Source organism: Arachis ipaensis, chromosome B08 (genome assembly GCF_000816755.2).
Source record: "Arachis ipaensis cultivar K30076 chromosome B08, Araip1.1, whole genome shotgun sequence".
Lineage (NCBI taxonomy): Eukaryota > Viridiplantae > Streptophyta > Magnoliopsida > Fabales > Fabaceae > Arachis > Arachis ipaensis.
This window is the reverse complement of record NC_029792.2, coordinates 122,091,157-122,110,863: the sequence shown is the minus strand read 5'-3', so window position 1 is coordinate 122,110,863 and position 19,707 is coordinate 122,091,157. Positions and strand designations below refer to the sequence as shown.

General features: G+C 34.0%; 2 protein-coding genes across 6 annotated transcripts; both read left to right on the top strand.

Moving 5' to 3' along the window:
- On the top strand, positions 1,463-10,754 carry LOC107613020. 4 transcript variants are annotated; one of them, XM_021109940.1, is made up of 13 exons: positions 1,463-1,974; positions 2,638-2,702; positions 3,149-3,225; positions 3,791-3,879; positions 3,976-4,112; positions 4,230-4,412; positions 5,855-6,107; positions 6,255-6,334; positions 6,511-6,538; positions 6,620-6,689; positions 7,316-7,383; positions 7,588-7,681; positions 9,858-10,754. In XM_021109940.1, exons 1-13 carry the CDS (start codon positions 1,686-1,688, stop codon positions 10,168-10,170), a joined length of 1,746 nt encoding a protein of 581 aa, XP_020965599.1. In that variant the 5' UTR covers positions 1,463-1,685; the 3' UTR covers positions 10,171-10,754. The 4 variants fall into 4 exon arrangements, with proteins under 4 accessions (XP_020965599.1, XP_020965598.1, XP_016170327.1 ...); XM_021109939.1 differs by having other exon boundaries at positions 1,464-1,974; positions 5,855-6,122; XM_016314841.2 differs by having other exon boundaries at positions 1,465-1,974; positions 4,230-4,403.
- Positions 12,288-16,388, top strand: LOC107613436 (COP9 signalosome complex subunit 5a). 2 transcript variants are annotated; one of them, XM_016315421.2, is made up of 7 exons: positions 12,288-12,843; positions 13,809-14,090; positions 14,170-14,317; positions 14,481-14,563; positions 14,733-14,759; positions 15,925-16,002; positions 16,119-16,388. In XM_016315421.2, exons 1-7 carry the CDS (start codon positions 12,427-12,429, stop codon positions 16,203-16,205), a joined length of 1,122 nt encoding a protein of 373 aa, XP_016170907.1. In that variant the 5' UTR covers positions 12,288-12,426; the 3' UTR covers positions 16,206-16,388. The 2 variants fall into 2 exon arrangements, with proteins under 2 accessions (XP_016170907.1, XP_016170908.1); XM_016315422.2 differs by lacking the exon at positions 14,733-14,759 and having other exon boundaries at positions 12,290-12,843.

Genomic DNA, 19,707 nt, shown 5'->3' with positions numbered 1-19,707 from the left:
TTTAATAACTTTTTTTTTTTATCAAAGATAGGGAGACTCGAATTTGCGACCTTTAAATGAGTATGTGAAGACTATACCGTTTGAGTATGTGAAGACTATACCGTTTGAGTTATAGTTCGTTGGCCAAAAAACTTAATAACTTGGAATGATTTGATGTGAGTATTTGAATTGAGTTTTTATTATTTACATCATATTTAAGAGAAAATAAAAATAAAATTAATTGGTAATTTTATCTATAGAAAGAATCAATTTTGGAATTTAATCGACATATATGGGAATTGAATAATGAAAATTGAGATTTTGAATAATAAGTGTAATTGTAAGAATAATTTAATGGTGTTTTTGAATTGATTTCCTCATATTTATTATTTATTTAAGGGAATAATAAAATAGATATTTATCTTATTTAATTTATAATACTTCTATTTTAGTTATTTTATTTCTAATTACACCATTGAATGTACACATGTTGATTTTATTAATCATATTCATATAGAAGGTAAAAATAAAATAGATTAGCAAAAAATAAACTTAAAAAATATTAATAAAAATATAAATTAAATAGACATTTTTTTATATATCGTAGATATACATACACTAAGTAACTATTCTATATAATGAATAATAGTTAATTTAATGAATTATAAAAACCAATCTATGAATAATTCAATGTTTTTAGATCAAAATCAAAGCTATGAATTTTCTATTGCAAACCTAATAATAGTGAATAATCAAAGAAAATATTTTGTTAATCTTTAAATTTAATTGGAATTTCCTCCTTTTCATTTGAAGTAAAGTGAAAAATGAGGTTGAAGAATTCTTTGGGTAATCTTGATTGTATTTATCGCTTAAATATTCTTTCCTACATTAATTGATGTATGAGATTTAATTACAAGTTTTATACTTTTATCAATTTAAAAATTAACAGTTTAAATAATGAGACATGTACCAAAAAACAGGATTTTTGTAAACTTCTGTTAGATACAGTAATTATGAAAAACAAAATTTTGTTAAAAATAGAGGAAAGAAAAAAAAAATACAGTTTTGCTGTTCAACGTTTTCGAACTTAAGTTCTTATTTTCAAGAAAAAATAGGTTATTTCCACTACTTGTCAAACAATAGGACAATAAAAGGAAGTTTTAAAACACCAAAATATTAAATAAAAAAACCATATTAATCCAAATGGAGGGAGTGGTTACCACTTACAAGTTAGTACCTATAATTATTGATTAGTTTATTGGGAAAAAAAGTTATTGGCAATTAGTTTTGTTCAACAAAAAAAAATAAATAGTAATTTAGTAAATTAGTTAGTATTTAGTAACGTACTAGTGCAAGGCTAAAACGGTAAACTAAAACCAGGAATAAAAGGAGACATGGAAATCAATAAAAAAATAAAAAGAAAAAAAAGAAAGAAAGAAAGGATAGGAAGCAAAAGAACCGAAGATAACCGCTAGAAGCAGACACTGGAATTCCATTCGTTCGAAACAGGGGTTTATGAGTGTTTTCGAAACATAACAAAAAGAACTCAGAAAACGACGAAAGAAACCAAAAAAAAAAGAAAAAAAAAGAAAAGAAAAACCGTACCTCCAAATTCACCGTTCAATTTTCCTTTATTCAATTTATGTTTCTCTGAGTTTCTTTTTTTCTCTTTCTCTTTCTCTTTCTGCTCCCACAACTTCGCCACTATGGCTTCTATTTCCGGATCTCGATCGGGCGGCAAAATTCTCCGCTCCCGCCGCCGCGCCGCCACCTCCAGGACACCATACGACCGCCCCGCTCCGCCGCCACCTTCCGCTTCCGCCGCTCCTCCGAGCGCTAACTGGCTCTCCCGCTACGTTCTCTCCCCGACGCGTTTCATTGCCTCTGGCACCGGGAAGTTATTCTCCACCCTTTTGGATCTCGATAGCCCTTCACCTACTTCGTCGTCTTCGGATGAGTCTTCTCCATGCTCTTCTGCTGCTGGTTCCAGTTCAGGTTCGTAGTAGATCTGTTAAGAGTGCATTACTTTGAATACTAGGGTTTCTGTTCTTATTTTTGCGTTTTGTGCTGTTAAAGTGATTAATTCGCGAAATTGTCGCTCTTACTGTGTGGACTTGAGTGTGCACTGCTTCAGGATGTTGACTTTAGTTTTAGTTGATTTTAGTTTAGGTAGATTTAGCGGAGTAACCTTTCACCTATGACAATTTTGAAGTGCTTGAAGGTAAAATGTTCATGCTCTGAAAAAATATATGGAAATGGACCTGCATATCCCGTGCACTGCTGATAGCTGTTTGTTATCTGTGAATTTCGTCAATCTAATATTTGAATTACGTAACCTTTTGAACCATATGTTCTCAATAATTACTGTTAGTTTGATGTATTGTACGTTATAAATTAAAATAAAGTAGGTAAATGAAGTATCAAGTTGCCCTAAAATTTTCTGGAATTCATGGACGTTATATAATTAATGAGAATTTTAAACTAAGTGGTCAGATTCATGAAACTCAATAACTGTAGAAGGTTACTCTTGGAGTAATTTATGCATAAGACTTATTCTTGGGTTAAGTGGATCTCCATATATACAACATAATCCATCTTTGGATTTTATTCCATGCATTCTTCTGCTTAAAACAATGTGTTTGATTTCTAATGTTGCAGAGGAGGTTGGTGCTTTCGATGATGAAATTGATAACACTGTCGAAGGTGATGATGCATTGAACAAGGTAGTTAACTTTATGTCTTACTCTGCGTGTTTTGCTTATTCTAGAAAGATGACACCCTTCTAATAGGTTTCCCCTTGTTTTAATGCTATTATCATGAAATATGAATATTAGTCTTTTCCACTCTTTATTTGTTCTGGAGGTTGAACTATCTTTGGTTATCATAGTTGAATGTAGACACATGCACTCACATGTAAGTTGCCTTAATTTTAGAAGACAGCACTCCTTAGCCTTGCCCCTTCCAAAAGGTTAAGCTGATGATTGGAAGCATTAAATTTATTTTCCTAGGAATGTGTTGGCTAGTTACAGAACTAGTTATTATTACCTTTCCATTTTGTGAGGGGCACTTTTGATGAATGGTTTATTCTGCATGAATCCCTTTGTTTCATCTAAGAGAATTGCACATGGAATATTGGTTTTGTAACGAAAGGGTTCAATTTTCTCTGCAGGGGCTCCAGCCATTAGTTGCGAGTAGCGAAAGCAAGCTTGTCATTGAGCAGCTACTTATGAAGGAGTCATTCTCAAGGTACTAAAGAATTTATGTTCAGTCTATTTTTTAGCTTGTGTAGTTCTTCATTGGTGTTTTCAGTTTCCTCACCCTTATGTTTGCATGTATTATTTGGTATTTGACATTTTGCTTCTGGGTATGATCTGTCTCTTAAACAATGTGAATTGGTCAATAGTAACCTAGAATCGTGTGGTAGGACAAGGCTTGATAGTTGTTTGATTAAAATTTAATATTAGCTGTACTATTTGCCCGATATAATGCTATATATTCATATCTATACACCATCCAGAACTCTTCAAACTTGTTGATATATATAACTTGTTAAAAGTGGGAGTTTCCAGGAGTAGCCAATGAACCTAGGCAACCCATAAGGAACATGTTTATCCAAAATTTATGTAGAATGTACCAATAACCTGCATTAATATTTGCAGACTAATAGTAGTAACATGTAGTATATGAGCAACAGGTAGTAAAACTGCATTAGTGCATTATGTGGTCAATTTATTGGACTTTATGGGTGCAACTGAATTGTTTCCTCTAGTTGTTTGGAATAAGGTTCTAATAGAGAAAAGTATTTGATCAGGGAAGAAGGTGATAGATTGATAAAAATAATCCGCTCACGAGTTGTCGATTTTCCTGTCAATGATGATGAAGAAGATAAGGGGTCAAGAGGTATGTCCAACTGTTGGAAGCAGTATCCTCTACATATAAAAACTCAAGTTTAACTGCTTATTGTTACCTGACTTTGTATTTTTTAATGTTTCTCAGATATAGCTTCACCTGAACTCTGTAGTGCTGCTGTTTTGGAGGCCAAGAAATGGCTGCAGGAAAAGAAGTCAGGATTAGAATCAAACTCAGATTTGGGTTATGGAATACGTAGTTTGGATTTGGTTACATTAACTCAAGTTAGTGACTTTTCTTTCCTCTTAAATTTGTTGACAAATATCCCTCTTCTGTGCTATATGGTTATATGATTTCACAATAATTATATTTTGCAAATCTGTATACCTGGCTCTAAGCAGGTTCCCACAGATGAAGGATCACCTGTGGATGTGGCGAAGTCATACATGCGCTCACGCCCTCCATGGGCATCTCCCTCCCTAGACCATATCAAGCCTCCAACACCAGTTGGAATTCAACTCTTTAAAGAACAAACACCACATCTATTCGGTGGCAATTCTACATCCTCCTCCAAGGTGCATTTGGTGTGTTATTGTTTTCGTAGAAAATCATGTAGTACTTCTCTTATTATTAAAAGACTACACAGTTTTATATTTAAACTGCTGTTTTTCCCCCATTATGTCATTTGCTCCTTCTTTACTTGAAATTTATTTGGAGAATGAGGTATTTGCCGCAGTTCATGAAGTAAAAATCTTATGAATATTAGGGCCCGTTTGGTAAGTTTCAAAAGTAACTTTTTTGATCTTTTGGCTTATGAAAAGTAATAGTATTGATGTCTGGTACAATTTTCAAAATCAAATTGCAGCTTTCTAAGAAGCCATCTAGGAGCTTATAGAGAAGTTAAAAAAAATGACTTCTCTCATAATACTACTATTTTTTATCACATTTCTATAAAATAAGTACTTTTAAAACTAAAAACCCAAACACAAAATAACTTATTTATAAGCTACTTTTAATATAGTCATTTATTATTTAAGCTATTTTTTCAAAAGTAGCTTAATTAAGCTGTTTTCTCAAACTGGGCCTTAGTGTAGATAGAGTAGAAGGCAACTGATATGTATAATAAAATAATAATAGATAAAGAGTTATTAGTTTTATTTTCATGATGGTGGCAAATAATTTTGTTTAGCTGCCTAGAAAATATGTAGATTGATGTATGAGGGGATATAAGGTATCCAGTTGAGTTCATAGGGAATTAGGGAAATAGTTTGTGTTTAAAAGAATGATTTTTAATGAGTAGCAGTGTTATTCATTTTGTATTTTAGGTTATGTTTCCATCCCTCTCCCTCTCTCTTCTGTTGAATTCAAGCTAAAAGTCATGGCATTGCCCCCCCTTTGTGGAACCAGGAAAGATTGTTAAGTGGGCTACTAAATACTAATAGAATTGAAGCAGAAAATTTAAAAGTATTCTTCAAGTTTATGAGACAACCTGAGTGAGATGAGTTGTTTTGCATAATCTATGAGTGATGTCTGCTTGAAGCCAGTGGTTCAAAATTTTCTTTTCCAAATTGTTAGGTGCCTTAGTTACTGTTATAGTGCTACAAAGTTATACGATGTACCTTAGGGTATGTTTTGCGGAGTAGAGACATTGGAAGGAAATGTTTAATAGTGGAATTGTATGCAGTGGGAAATTTGTGTCACCTTTTGTTTGGTCTTTTAATGATCAAAGGGAGTCCCCAATTTGGATCCTGCCCAACAACCACAAAAAAAAAAAAAAAAAAAAAGAAAAACCGGAGCCTTGCTACTCAAAACTTTTGTTTTTAAGTTACTTTTGAATTTGGTTAAGTCACTCCATTTCTTGTCATTTCTCCATCGCTCTTCTTGCAAACTTAACCATGAATCCCTGATAGAATTTGTGGCATCAATCATTACTGTCAATCATATGTGGGTTGTCATTTGATTTGGAGTGAGTTATCCTATCCAAATGTTCTGTTTAATAGTTTATGGTGCTGATTCTATGATGCAGTTGAAAAGGGATACTCCTGCTACTGGTTCATGGAGTATTCAGGATGAATTACGAAGAGTAAGATCCAGGGCAACGGAGGAGATGCTTAGGACAGTTCCTTCCTCAAAAATCGATTTGTCTCCTTTTCCTATGGGAAATACAAATAATGTACACACTTCAGCTATTGAAAACATCAAAGTTAGTTCTGGAGAGAAAGCACATAATTTTACAAATGTAGAATATCCATTATCAAACTTGGCTAGTGGAATCAGTGGTGAGGCCTCTCCTGGTATGACTTTACTGTTGTAGGAAGCATTTTTATTATTCGGGTTTATAATTTTTTTTAATGGTAAAACTACTGAGCGCTTGCAATAATAACATTGGATGTTTCTGACTGCTTACTTTGTTTTCTGCCTTTCAGGTTTGGAGAGTAAACTGAATGGTTCCCTGCCTGAATCTCTTCCATCTGGTCCAGCTAATATTAATTCTGATCAGAAGCAGGTACTCATCTGAAAATGAGCTTAATAGTTTATTTAACGAGCATCTCTTTAGTTATTTTTTCATATATATATATATATATATTTTGCCATATATATATATATATATATATATACACATTAAGGGTTTTGGCGACCAAGCTATTTTGTGGCTAACATTGTACTTTACTTTTCATTAAGGATTTTGGAGCTGTCCAGCAAAGTAAAGGTAATTTTGCAAGTTTGTTGAACTTCTCGCATCATCCGTTACTTTAGTTTTTCTTTGCTTCTGAAAAACCATGTCACATAGGTTCACAAGATGGCTATGGAGAAATAACTACTTCAGGAAAGGGAGATGGGTCCTTAAATGATGTGCACAGGTTAGAGCATTTCATTTTTGTTCAAATATTTCATATATAGTTTGAAGTTGATTTTCATCAGGTTAAATGTTTTTCCATTTGCTTTCTTCTCTGTTTGGATTTTGAATCTTAATTTTTTTCTCTCTCTTTTTTTTGGGTTTTTCCTTTTGTTTGGACATGGGTCCTTGTGCACAGGTTAGAGCATTTCATTTTTGTTCAAATATTTCATATATAGTTTGAAGTTGATTTTCATCAGGTTAAATGTTTTTCCATTTGCTTTCTTCTCTGTTTGGATTTTGAATCTTAATTTTTTTCTCTTTTCTCTCNTGGAGTGATTGAATTAAACTTCTCTATTTTCTGTAGTTTATAAACGACCATATTTTCTCTACTGTTTTCAGTATTTGGTTACGTTCATGGTTCATGGAGTGAGTGATATAGAAGGTTATAACTCTAGACACCATGATGTGCAAGAGAGATAAATGACAATTGCAAATATGCCTTTTAGTTTTTGCAATCCTATGCCACTGTATGATTATGAGAGTCCAATTTATATGTACACAGGCCTGGTCAGGATTTTCACTGGAAATCTTGCCCTTTGTGGCTATATTATTTATGTTCTAATTTTAAAATTTTTGTGAATGTAATAGGGATGGTGGTCTGGTGTACGTTGATGCCACGAATGACACAAATGGGGATAATCATCAGCTAGACTCAGGTGAAACTAGAGAAGATATTTTTTATTTTACTTTTATTTTATTTTGTCAGTTGCCTTAGATGTCTTATGATTAAAATAGCACACTGTGTCAAGAGACCTTTTCTAGCTCAAGATCTTTAACTGATCATGTAATGCCCTCCTAATTTGTTTATGGTCAACTAACTCTGCTAACTAATTGGATGTCCTATGATCCTATTAATGCAGGTTTAAAATCTAGTTTACATGATGAAAACGGCTCAGTAATCAAAGAGAAGGTTGTAGTAGAAGCTGCATTACCAAATGGGAATTCAGGGCCCAGGTAAATCTATTTCTCACTGGCTTTCCTTTTTAGTTGGACATTCTGAACTTAAAACCTTTTTTTTTTCTGTTGATAACTTGATATACATAACCTGCTTTTCACATTTATCTAATCAGCATATGTTGGTTGTTATTCATTTAACACTTTTACCGATATATACAATCATGCATAACCTCACCTCACATATTTGCAATTTCACCTGGTATAACAAATCATAACATATAAAAAATAACAGAAAGAAATTCCATATCAATGTGAAGGGGAAACCTAAGAACCTAAGAAGTATGAGAACGATAGGTATAAGGGAGTGTGTGCAAGAGATCTGCCCAAATTCTCTGCTAACAGCACACAGGGCAATGAACATGATCCTTCCAGTTCTCTGTTACAACTAACTTCCACCTCTTACTAAATTCCGAGCTGATTGATGATAGCTTCTGTTACTTGGGCTGGGATATCCCCCAGCTTCGGCTGTAATTCGTTCCTTTTTGTTTTATCTTATGAACATGCTCTTTTAAGGGTGATCCCATATCATCACCATTTGATTATGACAAGTCCCGCCGTATTTTCTGTGTGATTACGTTCTCATTACCAATGAGCCACAATTTTGTCTTTGAAGTCTTATTTCAGCTGCCAAGGAGTGAATAATTTTTGATTGCCTTGAATCATCATAAATTCATAATGGGAAATCTACTTTCATTCGGACACGATTTTGGATCGAATTAAACTTCTCTATTTTCTGTAGTTTATAAACGACCATATTTTCTCTACTGTTTTCAGTATTTGGTTACGTTCATGGAACTTTATGTGAGTGATATAGAAGGTTATAACTCTAGACACCATGATGTGCAAGAGAGATAAATGACAATTGCAAATATGCCTTTTAGTTTTTGCAATCCTATGCCACTGTATGATTATGAGAGTCCAATTTATATGTACACAGGCCTGGTCAGGATTTTCACTGGAAATCTTGCCCTTTGTGGCTATATTATTTATGTTCTAATTTTAAAATTTTTGTGAATGTAATAGGGATGGTGGTCTGGTGTACGTTGATGCCACGAATGACACAAATGGGGATAATCATCAGCTAGACTCAGGTGAAACTAGAGAAGATATTTTTTATTTTACTTTTATTTTATTTTGTCAGTTGCCTTAGATGTCTTATGATTAAAATAGCACACTGTGTCAAGAGACCTTTTCTAGCTCAAGATCTTTAACTGATCATGTAATGCCCTCCTAATTTGTTTATGGTCAACTAACTCTGCTAACTAATTGGATGTCCTATGATCCTATTAATGCAGGTTTAAAATCTAGTTTACATGATGAAAACGGCTCAGTAATCAAAGAGAAGGTTGTAGTAGAAGCTGCATTACCAAATGGGAATTCAGGGCCCAGGTAAATCTATTTCTCACTGGCTTTCCTTTTTAGTTGGACATTCTGAACTTAAAACCTTTTTTTTTTCTGTTGATAACTTGATATACATAACCTGCTTTTCACATTTATCTAATCAGCATATGTTGGTTGTTATTCATTTAACACTTTTACCGATATATACAATCATGCATAACCTCACCTCACATATTTGCAATTTCACCTGGTATAACAAATCATAACATATAAAAAATAACAGAAAGAAATTCCATATCAATGTGAAGGGGAAACCTAAGAACCTAAGAAGTATGAGAACGATAGGTATAAGGGAGTGTGTGCAAGAGATCTGCCCAAATTCTCTGCTAACAGCACACAGGGCAATGAACATGATCCTTCCAGTTCTCTGTTACAACTAACTTCCACCTCTTACTAAATTCCGAGCTGATTGATGATAGCTTCTGTTACTTGGGCTGGGATATCCCCCAGCTTCGGCTGTAATTCGTTCCTTTTTGTTTTATCTTATGAACATGCTCTTTTAAGGGTGATCCCATATCATCACCATTTGATTATGACAAGTCCCGCCGTATTTTCTGTGTGATTACGTTCTCATTACCAATGAGCCACAATTTTGTCTTTGAAGTCTTATTTCAGCTGCCAAGGAGTGAATAATTTTTGATTGCCTTGAATCATCATAAATTCATAATGGGAAATCTACTTTCATTCGGACACGACTGGGAAAAAAATATCGACCTTCCTGTCCCTTGTCCTTATATCAAAATAGTAACAATGCCATTTTCTTTGTTGCTAGAATTCATGCAGGGCAGGATATTGAACAGAACAGGGAGACACTTGATAATGAACCCAGTACAGTTTATTCAAGGCAGGAGGAGACGACAGCTCAGAGGGTTCTTGAACGAGATAACTGTAAGGTGTTGAGTGAATCCATTGAAATACCTGACTCTCAGAACAGTTCCAGCATACAGTATGAGGTTCAAGAAGACAATAATCTGCCAGGTTCGGAAGGTGGCTTGAAAGCCATACAAAGTAGTATTGCCAAGCGAAAGGGTAAGAGAGCTACCAGATCCAACACGAGAGGAGACTGGGCCAAGGGTGTCAAATAATTCGGGTGTGTATTTTTAATGTTGGATTGTAATTTATTTTAGCTTAGAAGTTAGGGATCTCAGGCCATTTGTTGTGAGATCAAGAGTTAGTCCACGTCAGTCAGTTAGGGTTGCTTCCCCTGAAATCCGGGGAGGATGTTGAATGTATTTTATTATGTATAAATTGTTAAAATTAGAGACATGGAAGATTTTTCTTTTCCTTGTGTTAACTACTAAACAGGTTATATGGATCTTTTGTGGGATGTTATGCTCATGAAGCCAGAATAACAGTGGGATCTGGATTACTAATAAAAAACACAGGATGCAATGGTAGATTACTAGCTTCTGGAATAAGGCTCTCACCTCAAGCTGAGTGTGGTGTGGGCACTGGCTTTATGAAGATAACACACATCCACCACCCTGCGGGAGTTGAAGTTTAACTATTATTTACTTCTATCCTGAGGGGTGATTCAAGTTTATAGCACATTTAAGCATGATGCCTGAGGGTTATGTAACGCCAATAGTTTGGAATTGCAAGAACTGTGATGTACACTAGAATTTATTTGTGAAATGCATGACGCCAATTTCAAGATGCTTATTTTATATATTCTCAGAAGCGAATTTTAACATGAATTTTATATGTAGCTGAAAAAGTTAAAAATAAGAATATTTTTTAAAAGGCTCTCTTTTTTTTTTTTTTTCAAAGATAGGAAATTCGAACCCGTAACCTCTTAATTGAGTATGGTGAGTATGGAGAGACTATGCCTCTCTTTCTTGATAATTAAAAAAGTTGATCATGTATTAATCATGTTATATGAACACATAAAATGAATCATTAATCAGTCATTTATATGAACACATACTTGGTATTTATGAAAAAAATTGATTATGTTATAAAAAATTTGTTTATTTTACTATGATAAGTTTAATTATTTTTTTTTTGGTTGTGATAAGTTTTATTATTTTACTGTGAAATATTTGAGCACGGCTTTATTAAAAACTTTATTTTGGACATGGCTTGGTCCGTTTAAAAAGTCAGGCTTTTTCCTATTTTAAAAACATTAAAAAAGTCCATGCCCAAAAACAGAACACTTATCAAAAATAGAAAATAACAAATTATTTGTCATTTTTGCAAAATTGTTGTGTTATATACTTATGGAAGAGTTTGAAGTGTATCGAAAATATTGGTGTTCCAGTTATTTTAACCGTTGATCTAAATTAAAAAAAAAATAATATATATTAATTAAAATCAATAGTTAAAATAACTGGAACACCGATATTCTCGATACACTTGAAACTCTTCCTATATTTTATATTCTAATGTGTATTCTATCTTAGTAGTTGATTTTAGTATACACCTAACATAGTTGTTTTTGTTAATATACATGCGTCCTCCTTAGTACTCTTTCTTATTTTTATTATCCCTCATTACATTGTTTCTCATTGTTGTGACCTGAATTCTACTTCCTAGACTAACAGTTTCTGTAAAACTTTCTTATACACTTAGTTTGCATATCAATAAAGTTTCAGTGGGTATGTGTTTCGTAGGCTGCGAAAGAACTCCATATATCAAGCTTGTTGGCTTTGACAAATAAGAAGGCTGCTAAAAAACTCCTGATCCCAACCAAGGAGCTGAAGGGCCTCAATGACTGTTTGAGCCGACAAATGTTCCATTATTTTATCTATGTGGCTAGTGACAAGACACACAAAGAGACCATCCTGACTGAATTGGACAATATTTGTGATGACTCAACTAAAGACTCAGACATGGTAGTTGCTTGTAAAGACTTAAGACAATGGCTCACTAAAGTTGGTAACTCGGCCAAGCCCCTTTACAAGGATTTCGAGAGTCTCGTGGAATCCCATCCCTTCCATGAACTCTGCCCTTTCTCTGTATCAAAACATACTTCCCGAAATGGATCAAATTTCCTTAAGAAGTTGCGATGGACCTGTCTTGAAGGTGGGCAAGAGTGTTGCAACTAGTGGCGGAGCTTGAAACAAAATTTTGGGGGAGCCAGATAGAAGATAATTGTCAAGATGCTTTTGATATGGATCCCATTTAAGATAAGTTCGTAAAAGAGATTTTTAAAAAAAAAAATAATAATTTTTTTCAAGAGTGAATCCAATCTAACCATAAACATCTAAATAATAAAGGGTTGATAGAATGATGAGGAGGATGCGAGAGTAGCAGAGTGAAACACACTCACTCACAGTCACGTCAGTGTTGCTGTGAGAGCCATCGTCTCGTCTCGGTTCTGTTCTGTTCGGATTTTCTAAATGGAAGGTTCTGGAAGCAGCGTTTCGGCGTCATCATCGGCAGCGATGGCGCAACAAACATGGGAGCTGGAAAACAACATAATACCCATGGACACACCACCTTCCGGCGCCGACGACTCCATCTTCTACTACGACGAGTCACTCCAAGGAGAGTACCAGCGCGAAAAGCCATGGTCCAACGACCCTCACTACTTCAAGCGCGTCAAGGTTTCCGCTCTCGCGTTACTCAAGATGGTTGTTCACGCGCGTTCTGGCGGCACCATCGAGGTCATGGGTCTCATGCAAGGCAAGATCGACGGTGACTCTATCATCGTCATGGATGCTTTTGCTTTGCCCGTTGAGGGAACCGAAACGCGTGTCAATGCCCAAGCTGATGCGTATGAGTACAGTGTTGAGTATGATCAGACCAACAAGCGTGTATGCCTAAAACCCTAATTTCTCGCTGATACTTTGCTAGTAACCCTAATTCAGATATGCTTCCTGTGTTTTATTTGAAGGCAGTGGAGGGGATTTGGTAACCCTAATTTATTTGAACTTGGTAAAGTTAGTGATACTAATTGGAGATATACCCTAATTGAGTTCCCTGTTATGTTTCTGATTATTTGTATTTGAAGGTAATGAAGGGAGGTAGTAATCCTAGTTAATCTGAAACTCAATGCAGTTCAAAACCTTGATTGGAGATATGCCCTAATTGAATTCCCTGTTATGTTTATATACATTTGAAGGCTATGGAGGCAGTTAGGAACTCAGAATCCTATTTTCTTCCTGTCATGTTGATGATTGTTTAGATCTTTTTATTTTTACTTATTTTAAAAATGCACTTGAAGACAATGGAGGGAGTTTGTAATTTGAACTCAGTAGAGGTAGCAACCCTAGTTGGAGATATGAACTAATTGAATTCCTGTTATGTTTATTATTTCTATTATTTTCAAAGGCAAATTGAGGGAGTTAGTAACCCTAATTGGAGTTACAGCCTCCTTGAATTCTCCCATTAAGTTAGTTTACTTTGATTGGAAGCCAATGGATGGTGTTATACCCTAATGTATTGGAACTCGGTAGATTGGTATCCCTGATAGATTTAATACCATGTTAGTTTTCTTTAATTCGGATGCAAGAGAGCTAAGCTTGTGTTTCCTGTTGGTTGTCTTGTTTTTGATCGAATGAACATAATGCTGTTAGTAACTATGGTTGGAGATAACCTTAACTTGGAGTATATGCAGCTTGTAACCCTAATATGATTCCCTGCTATTTTAGTCTCTGTTTGAACTTGGATCAAACTTGCAGTTAGTAACTCTAATTTGAGACACCCCTATAGGATTCCCTGTTAGTTTTATTTAATTTGTATTCAATACAGCATTCTTAATGTGTTTGTCGGGGTGTAGGCTGGGAGATTGGAAAATGTTGTTGGGTGGTATCACTCTCACCCTGGTTATGGGTGCTGGCTTTCTGGTATAGATGTGTCGACACAGATGCTCAATCAGCAGTTTCAGGAGCCCTTTCTGGCTGTTGTTATTGACCCCACTAGGACTGTTTCTGCTGGGAAAGTTGAGATTGGGGCCTTCAGGACATACCCTGAAGGGTATAAGCCTCCTGATGATCCTATTTCCGAGTACCAAACCATACCCCTCAATAAGATTGAAGACTTTGGTGTCCATTGTAAACAGGTGATTCTTCATTCTTCTTTTCTTTTTGGAAGTGTTTTGGCTCTTGATTGAACTCCATTTGTGTGTGTGCTTTTTGCAGTATTATTCGTTGGATATCACTTACTTTAAGTCTTCTCTTGATTCACACCTCTTGGATCTGCTATGGAACAAATATTGGGTGAATACGCTTTCTTCTTCCCCCCTATTGGGTAATGGGGACTATGTTGCTGGTCAAATCTCAGATTTAGGTACTGTTGATGAACTTAATGAGTACTGATATATTCCTGATTTTAGTTCTTTATCTTGGTGGTAGACTATATTATTTCCATGTTTCTCGCATAAGATACCTGTTGTTATTATTCTTATTATTCAAAAGCATAAGTATCTCTATTTGAAATGTCTATATTGCAGCTGAAAAATTAGAACAAGCAGAGACTCAATTGGCGCATGCACGCTTTGGACCATTATTAGCACCTGCTCCGAGAAAGAAAGAAGTAAGCAGCTAGTGCTTTATAATCCCATAGCAATTTCTTTCTTACATTTGTTAAAATTCAGTTCCTTCTTGTCTCTTGGTTTCCTTTGGATTATTGGAGCGTTTCTTCTTGTTAGTTTTCCATCAAATGACAGCATGACTTTTGATGAGACGATTGTTTATTTATGCAGTTCATGCGACAAATTAAGGCTTTAAGGGTGAGAATTCATAATCAGTGTCTAACATTATGGTTTCTTTCTCATAAGTGATAGACATATCTGACTATTCTGTTACATTTCTTCAAAGATTGTTGGCTTGTCTCCACCTCAAAAATCAGCTTAGTTATTCCCATAATTTTAAGATGGTAGCAAAGCTGATCTTTTGTTAATATTAGGCCATCTTAGATCAGTTTGGAATCGGTGAGTATTGGGTGTGCCTGCTACCTTAGAGCAGTTCTTGACTAGGTTTCTTGGTGTGGAAGTAGTGAAAGAGGCAAAATCTGTAGCGTTGTGCAATATTATACGCCACTATTAGACAAGCAAGTTTTATTGGATGGGATTGAACATTTGGCCTCTATTTAGTGTAAAGCTTTTGATTATTTAAAGGACTTCCCCTCTTAGACATGTTGAGAGATTGGAAAGCTATGCTTCGTAGATAGCTTTCCTTATTATCTTAGACATGTCTTGCACCTTTAAATAAATTATTTGTTTGCATTGGGATAGAGAAGTTTAGAAATTTCAGGAAACATAGAGCCAAATACTGAATAATTTGCCAAGTATTTATGATAGATTGATACTAGATAGCTTTCTTTCTGGTTGTGTTATTTTAAAAAAAAAATGTAATAGATCCATTTGGCTAAGTCAGGAGTCAAAACTTCCTCAAATGTACGGATGATTGAAGTAATTCATTCTCTTTGATTTCAGCTTAGCTTGCTTAGGTGACAATGACAATTGCATTTCTTATTTTTTGTTAGATTTACTAGGTCAATTTACAGATCTATTACAAGCATGTTTGCTCATGTTTTTAAATTTTTGGAATAGTTTTATTTAATCCAAATAAAAGTTTGATTAGCCAATGCTCATGCTGTTTGGCTACATATCATTTCCGAAATTCCAAGAGTGTGGGGTAAGCCTTTTTTAATGTGCTAAAAAATTTCTATGGATCTTGCACTTTCGTGATTTTGGTGTGATGGATGCAATGCCGATTACCTGGAATTGACTTTTGCAAATGCTTTGCTTTAAATTCTTTATTTAATGCTATTTTGTCATTATCTGCTTTGTGAGCCATGAAATCTCTACTCAGTTTTGATGATAGCATCCTCTTTCTGCTGCCCTTCAATTTTTTTCTTTGCATGTTTGATGCTGACATCTCATTGATTTGCAGGAAGAGTCTCCGCTCGCTAAGATTACTCGTGATGGTGCAAAAATTACTGTGGAGCAAGTGCATGGACTAATGTCACAGGTAACTTACATAACGAACTCTTTTTTTTCTTAATTTGTTTCTGATATATTGCTGTAATATTCTGGGAAATTTACTCCTGCATTTTGAATTGTTAACCATATCCCTTTTCTCCGTAGGTAATCAAGGATATTCTATTCAACTCTGTTCAATCAAGTAGGTCTCGCACAGAAACATCTGGCCCTGAGCCCATGATTGAAAGTTGATTCTGCCATTTTCTTGGCATGCTTTTATGAATTCTTTTTTAATCTTTTTTTTTTGTTTTTTTTTTTTTTTTCATGTTCAGTTTCAACCAGGACCTGAACCGTAGCAAAGCAATAGTAACGTAATATACCATTTTATCTAATTCTTGCACTTTAATGGATTCTACTGAAGCTTGTGGTTGGTGATTTTTACACTGTTCATGTACGGATAATACAGATACCAAGTCACCCTGTCCTGGTAGTACCTCTGTGACTTGTTGGTCTGAATGGTTTCCTCCATCCCACTCCACATTGATTTCATATATTATATATAGGTGGCTACTTTTATAAAGGCATTTTTATGGAAAGATGGTATTGCAAACTATTAAATGGTTTGGCATGTTTGACTGAATATGTTTAACTAAACCATCTAATGGTTCGAAGATGTCTTCATGGAAGTAATTACTTATATAGGTTATTTTGCCATCTGGTGGGGGGAAAAAAGATTTAATAGTTTAATTAGTATACATTGAAATTCAAAGACTGAATAACTATTTAAGTACTTGACGAGAGAATTGATTATAAGTTATAGTAGTTAATGTGATGGTATATGATTTGATGATTTTAAAATAATAAATTCACTTAGGTTTGTTTGCAGCGTGACTTGTATATAAATAAAAGAACAATGAGAATGAATATGTGGGTACAATAATTGCTGTTAAATCAAGGGGAATATTTGATAGAGTCACTTGCTCAGCGGCAGTCTCTACCATTGTGGGCACCCCCACAAATTTGGCTAACTAATTTTGTGTAGCCATTAACCAGAAAAAAGAAAATAAATAAAAGAAGGATAACGAATAAAAGGTATACATAGCAATGATGGCAACTAAGAACCTGCAAAGTGACGTACTATATTTAACAGTTATCGTCTGATCTACTATGAGAAGAGTTTCCTTATTGCAGAAGTGTCGAATTTGGATACGCATAATAAGAGAATGATTGTTTCATCCAAAAACATGCGAAAACTTTGTATGATTCTAGAGGAAGATAGGATCTAGATTTGGTCGGCGCTTGCATTTGATCATGCACATATGCACAGAAGGCTTTAATTTTGCAGTCATTTTCTTATGTAATGTACTTTATTTTGTAATCATTTGGTCACCCAATTTTAGAGGCCTCTAAGAAGACGTATTCTTGGTGTTGCTTCCCCACTAAAATGCAAAAGGGCAAAACCAAGTGAAGCTGAACTTATTAAATCATCTACTTACTTTAATTTACTCCTAGATGAAGCTGTTAGACCACAATAACCTACTTTCTGAATACTAGCAAAAATACTTTTGATTTATGATCACAACAAAGATATTCTCAATATTGAAAAATGCGTTAAAAATATCCAGACGTGAAGAAAAGGTCATCTTTATTAATAGAAAAGCTGAGGCCACAAATACCAATGCTTATGTCAACGAAGAGAGTTTTTCTGTAAATTTAAACACTTTTGACACCTTTTTAAATATTTTAAAGACGTTACTATAAATCAGTAATATTTTATAAGAGAGATCATTTAGAGACATTTTGTGGTATACTCAACTTAGTTACGGTGAAAACTTAGGTGCAATCAACTTCACGTAAAGTTGATAGTTGAAAGTTGTTAAATGATTTGATTGATTTAACTAAATTTCATCTAATGGCTTTTAGTTATTAGCTTCACGTGAAATTGAGGGTGAAACTTACTTATTCAATGATGGAAAGGCAAAAATATGTTGTACCAAATATTTCTTTCTCTAATGTTAGTGGGATTTGAGGGTCTAGTGGATTGTGATAGAAATTATGCTCCTTATGACTCTATCTCCTTCACCACCAAACCAAGAAGATTCTTAGAGGATAACAGAAAGGGATATCTTCATTCACAAGCTTAATGGTCCTCTATCTCCCATTATTATTGTTATGTAACTTCCTACCTCTGATACAACCTGTCACAACCTCACATGGCAAACCAAACAAACCCCTCTCTCTAGATTCTTGGAGTCATATCATTCAACACTAACTCTAGAGATATCAGCAACTTTCAAGAATCCAACACTTGGTGTTGTTGGTGATGCTACCTAAAAAATGTACCATCCAAGTTTTAAATAAAATATAAACTTTAATATTTGTCTCGTGCTAATCTTTTTTCTCTTTTGGTCTTTTGAGTTTTCTAGGGACAACTCCTACACACCAATCATGTGACAAATCTTTACATTCAGCATTCACGTTCATGTCATAATCCTAATCAACTTCAATTAGCTAGTCTAACCAAAAATAGGGAAAAAAATTTATAAAAAGAAAAATTAGAGATTAATTTTGATACACTGAAAGTATAATAATGTTTTACACAGTCTGTCATACACGATCAATATAAAAAGTAATTTTTTTGCTCATGTGACGTTATATAGTTAAATGCACATGTAAAACTGTTTTATAATGATAATGCATCAAAATTAAATTTAAAAAGTTATTTGCATTTTCTTAATGAGATAAAAAAAAAGCGAACATTTGACACATCACTATTGTGTATTAAGTAAACATTACATTAGACACCAAAAAAAGAAAAATCACATTAGTGCACTAATGATGTTCATGCTCAGCTTCTTTTTAATTAACTTATTATTTATAAGAAGTTAAAATGTGCCATTGATTTATAGAAGAATCCTAAAAATATTATAGGCATAGGCAACAATTGAAGCAAAAATTTAAATAATAAATAAAATGTTGGGACTTTATTCTACTTTGAATGATAACATACTTATACTAAAATAGATGGCACCTCTCCCGGTTGTAGAAAGGGTAGGGGCAAGAAGAGAATTTTCACTTTTTAGACTTTGAAGATGGTATTGGTTGGTTGAGAGAAGTTCCTTCCATTCCCATCACAATTGATGTTTGTGGAGAAGTAATTCCAAGTTATCTCAAAGGAGAAAATTTTGAAGGGAAAAAAAATCACTCGTTTGGGAAGCTTCAAAAGTTATTTTTTTGAGTTTTTAACTTATGAAAAGTAATAATATTAATATTTGGTGTAATTTTTAAAATCAAATTGTAACTTTTTAAGAAACTATTTAAGTACTTATAGAAAAATGAAAAAAAAATGACTTCTTTTGTAATAAAAGTTTTTTATCACATTTCTTTTAAAATAAGTACTTTTAAAATGTGAAAATCTACTTATATCATTTTAAATTTCATCTCACAATAAAAGAGAATAAATCAACTCAATATACAAATAAAAAATTGTGGATGGACTTTAGTTTCAACACATGTGATTTGGTTGTTATGTGCTTGAAATTCACACTTAACAACAAAGAAACTATGTGGTGATCTCTAATTCTCTATAAGGTGATGTTCTTTAGTGCCTCAAATAGAAGCACTTGTCTAAAACTTTGCCTCTTCTTTATTCTTCCTGATCCAACCTGCCAGCAATGATTTTCATCTTATATTAAGATTTTACATAATTTAATTATATTTCTTAATTTTTACTATTAGTTAAATTTTGTTATGA

Bases quoted from the DNA above. Each gene is read 5' to 3' on its own strand.
- LOC107613020 (XM_021109939.1), top strand. From the start codon at position 1,686: ATGGCTTCTATTTCCGGATCTCGATCGGGCGGCAAAATTCTCCGCTCC. The intron at 3,226-3,790 runs GTACTAAAGAAT...GTATTTGATCAG, and splicing joins ATGAAGGAGTCATTCTCAAG to GGAAGAAGGTGATAGATTGA. The intron at 6,123-6,254 runs GTATGACTTTAC...TCTGCCTTTCAG, and splicing joins CAGTGGTGAGGCCTCTCCTG to GTTTGGAGAGTAAACTGAAT.
- LOC107613436 (XM_016315421.2), top strand. From the start codon at position 12,427: ATGGAAGGTTCTGGAAGCAGCGTTTCGGCGTCATCATCGGCAGCGATG. The intron at 12,844-13,808 runs GTATGCCTAAAA...GTCGGGGTGTAG, and splicing joins ATGATCAGACCAACAAGCGT to GCTGGGAGATTGGAAAATGT. The intron at 16,003-16,118 runs GTAACTTACATA...TTTTCTCCGTAG, and splicing joins TGCATGGACTAATGTCACAG to GTAATCAAGGATATTCTATT.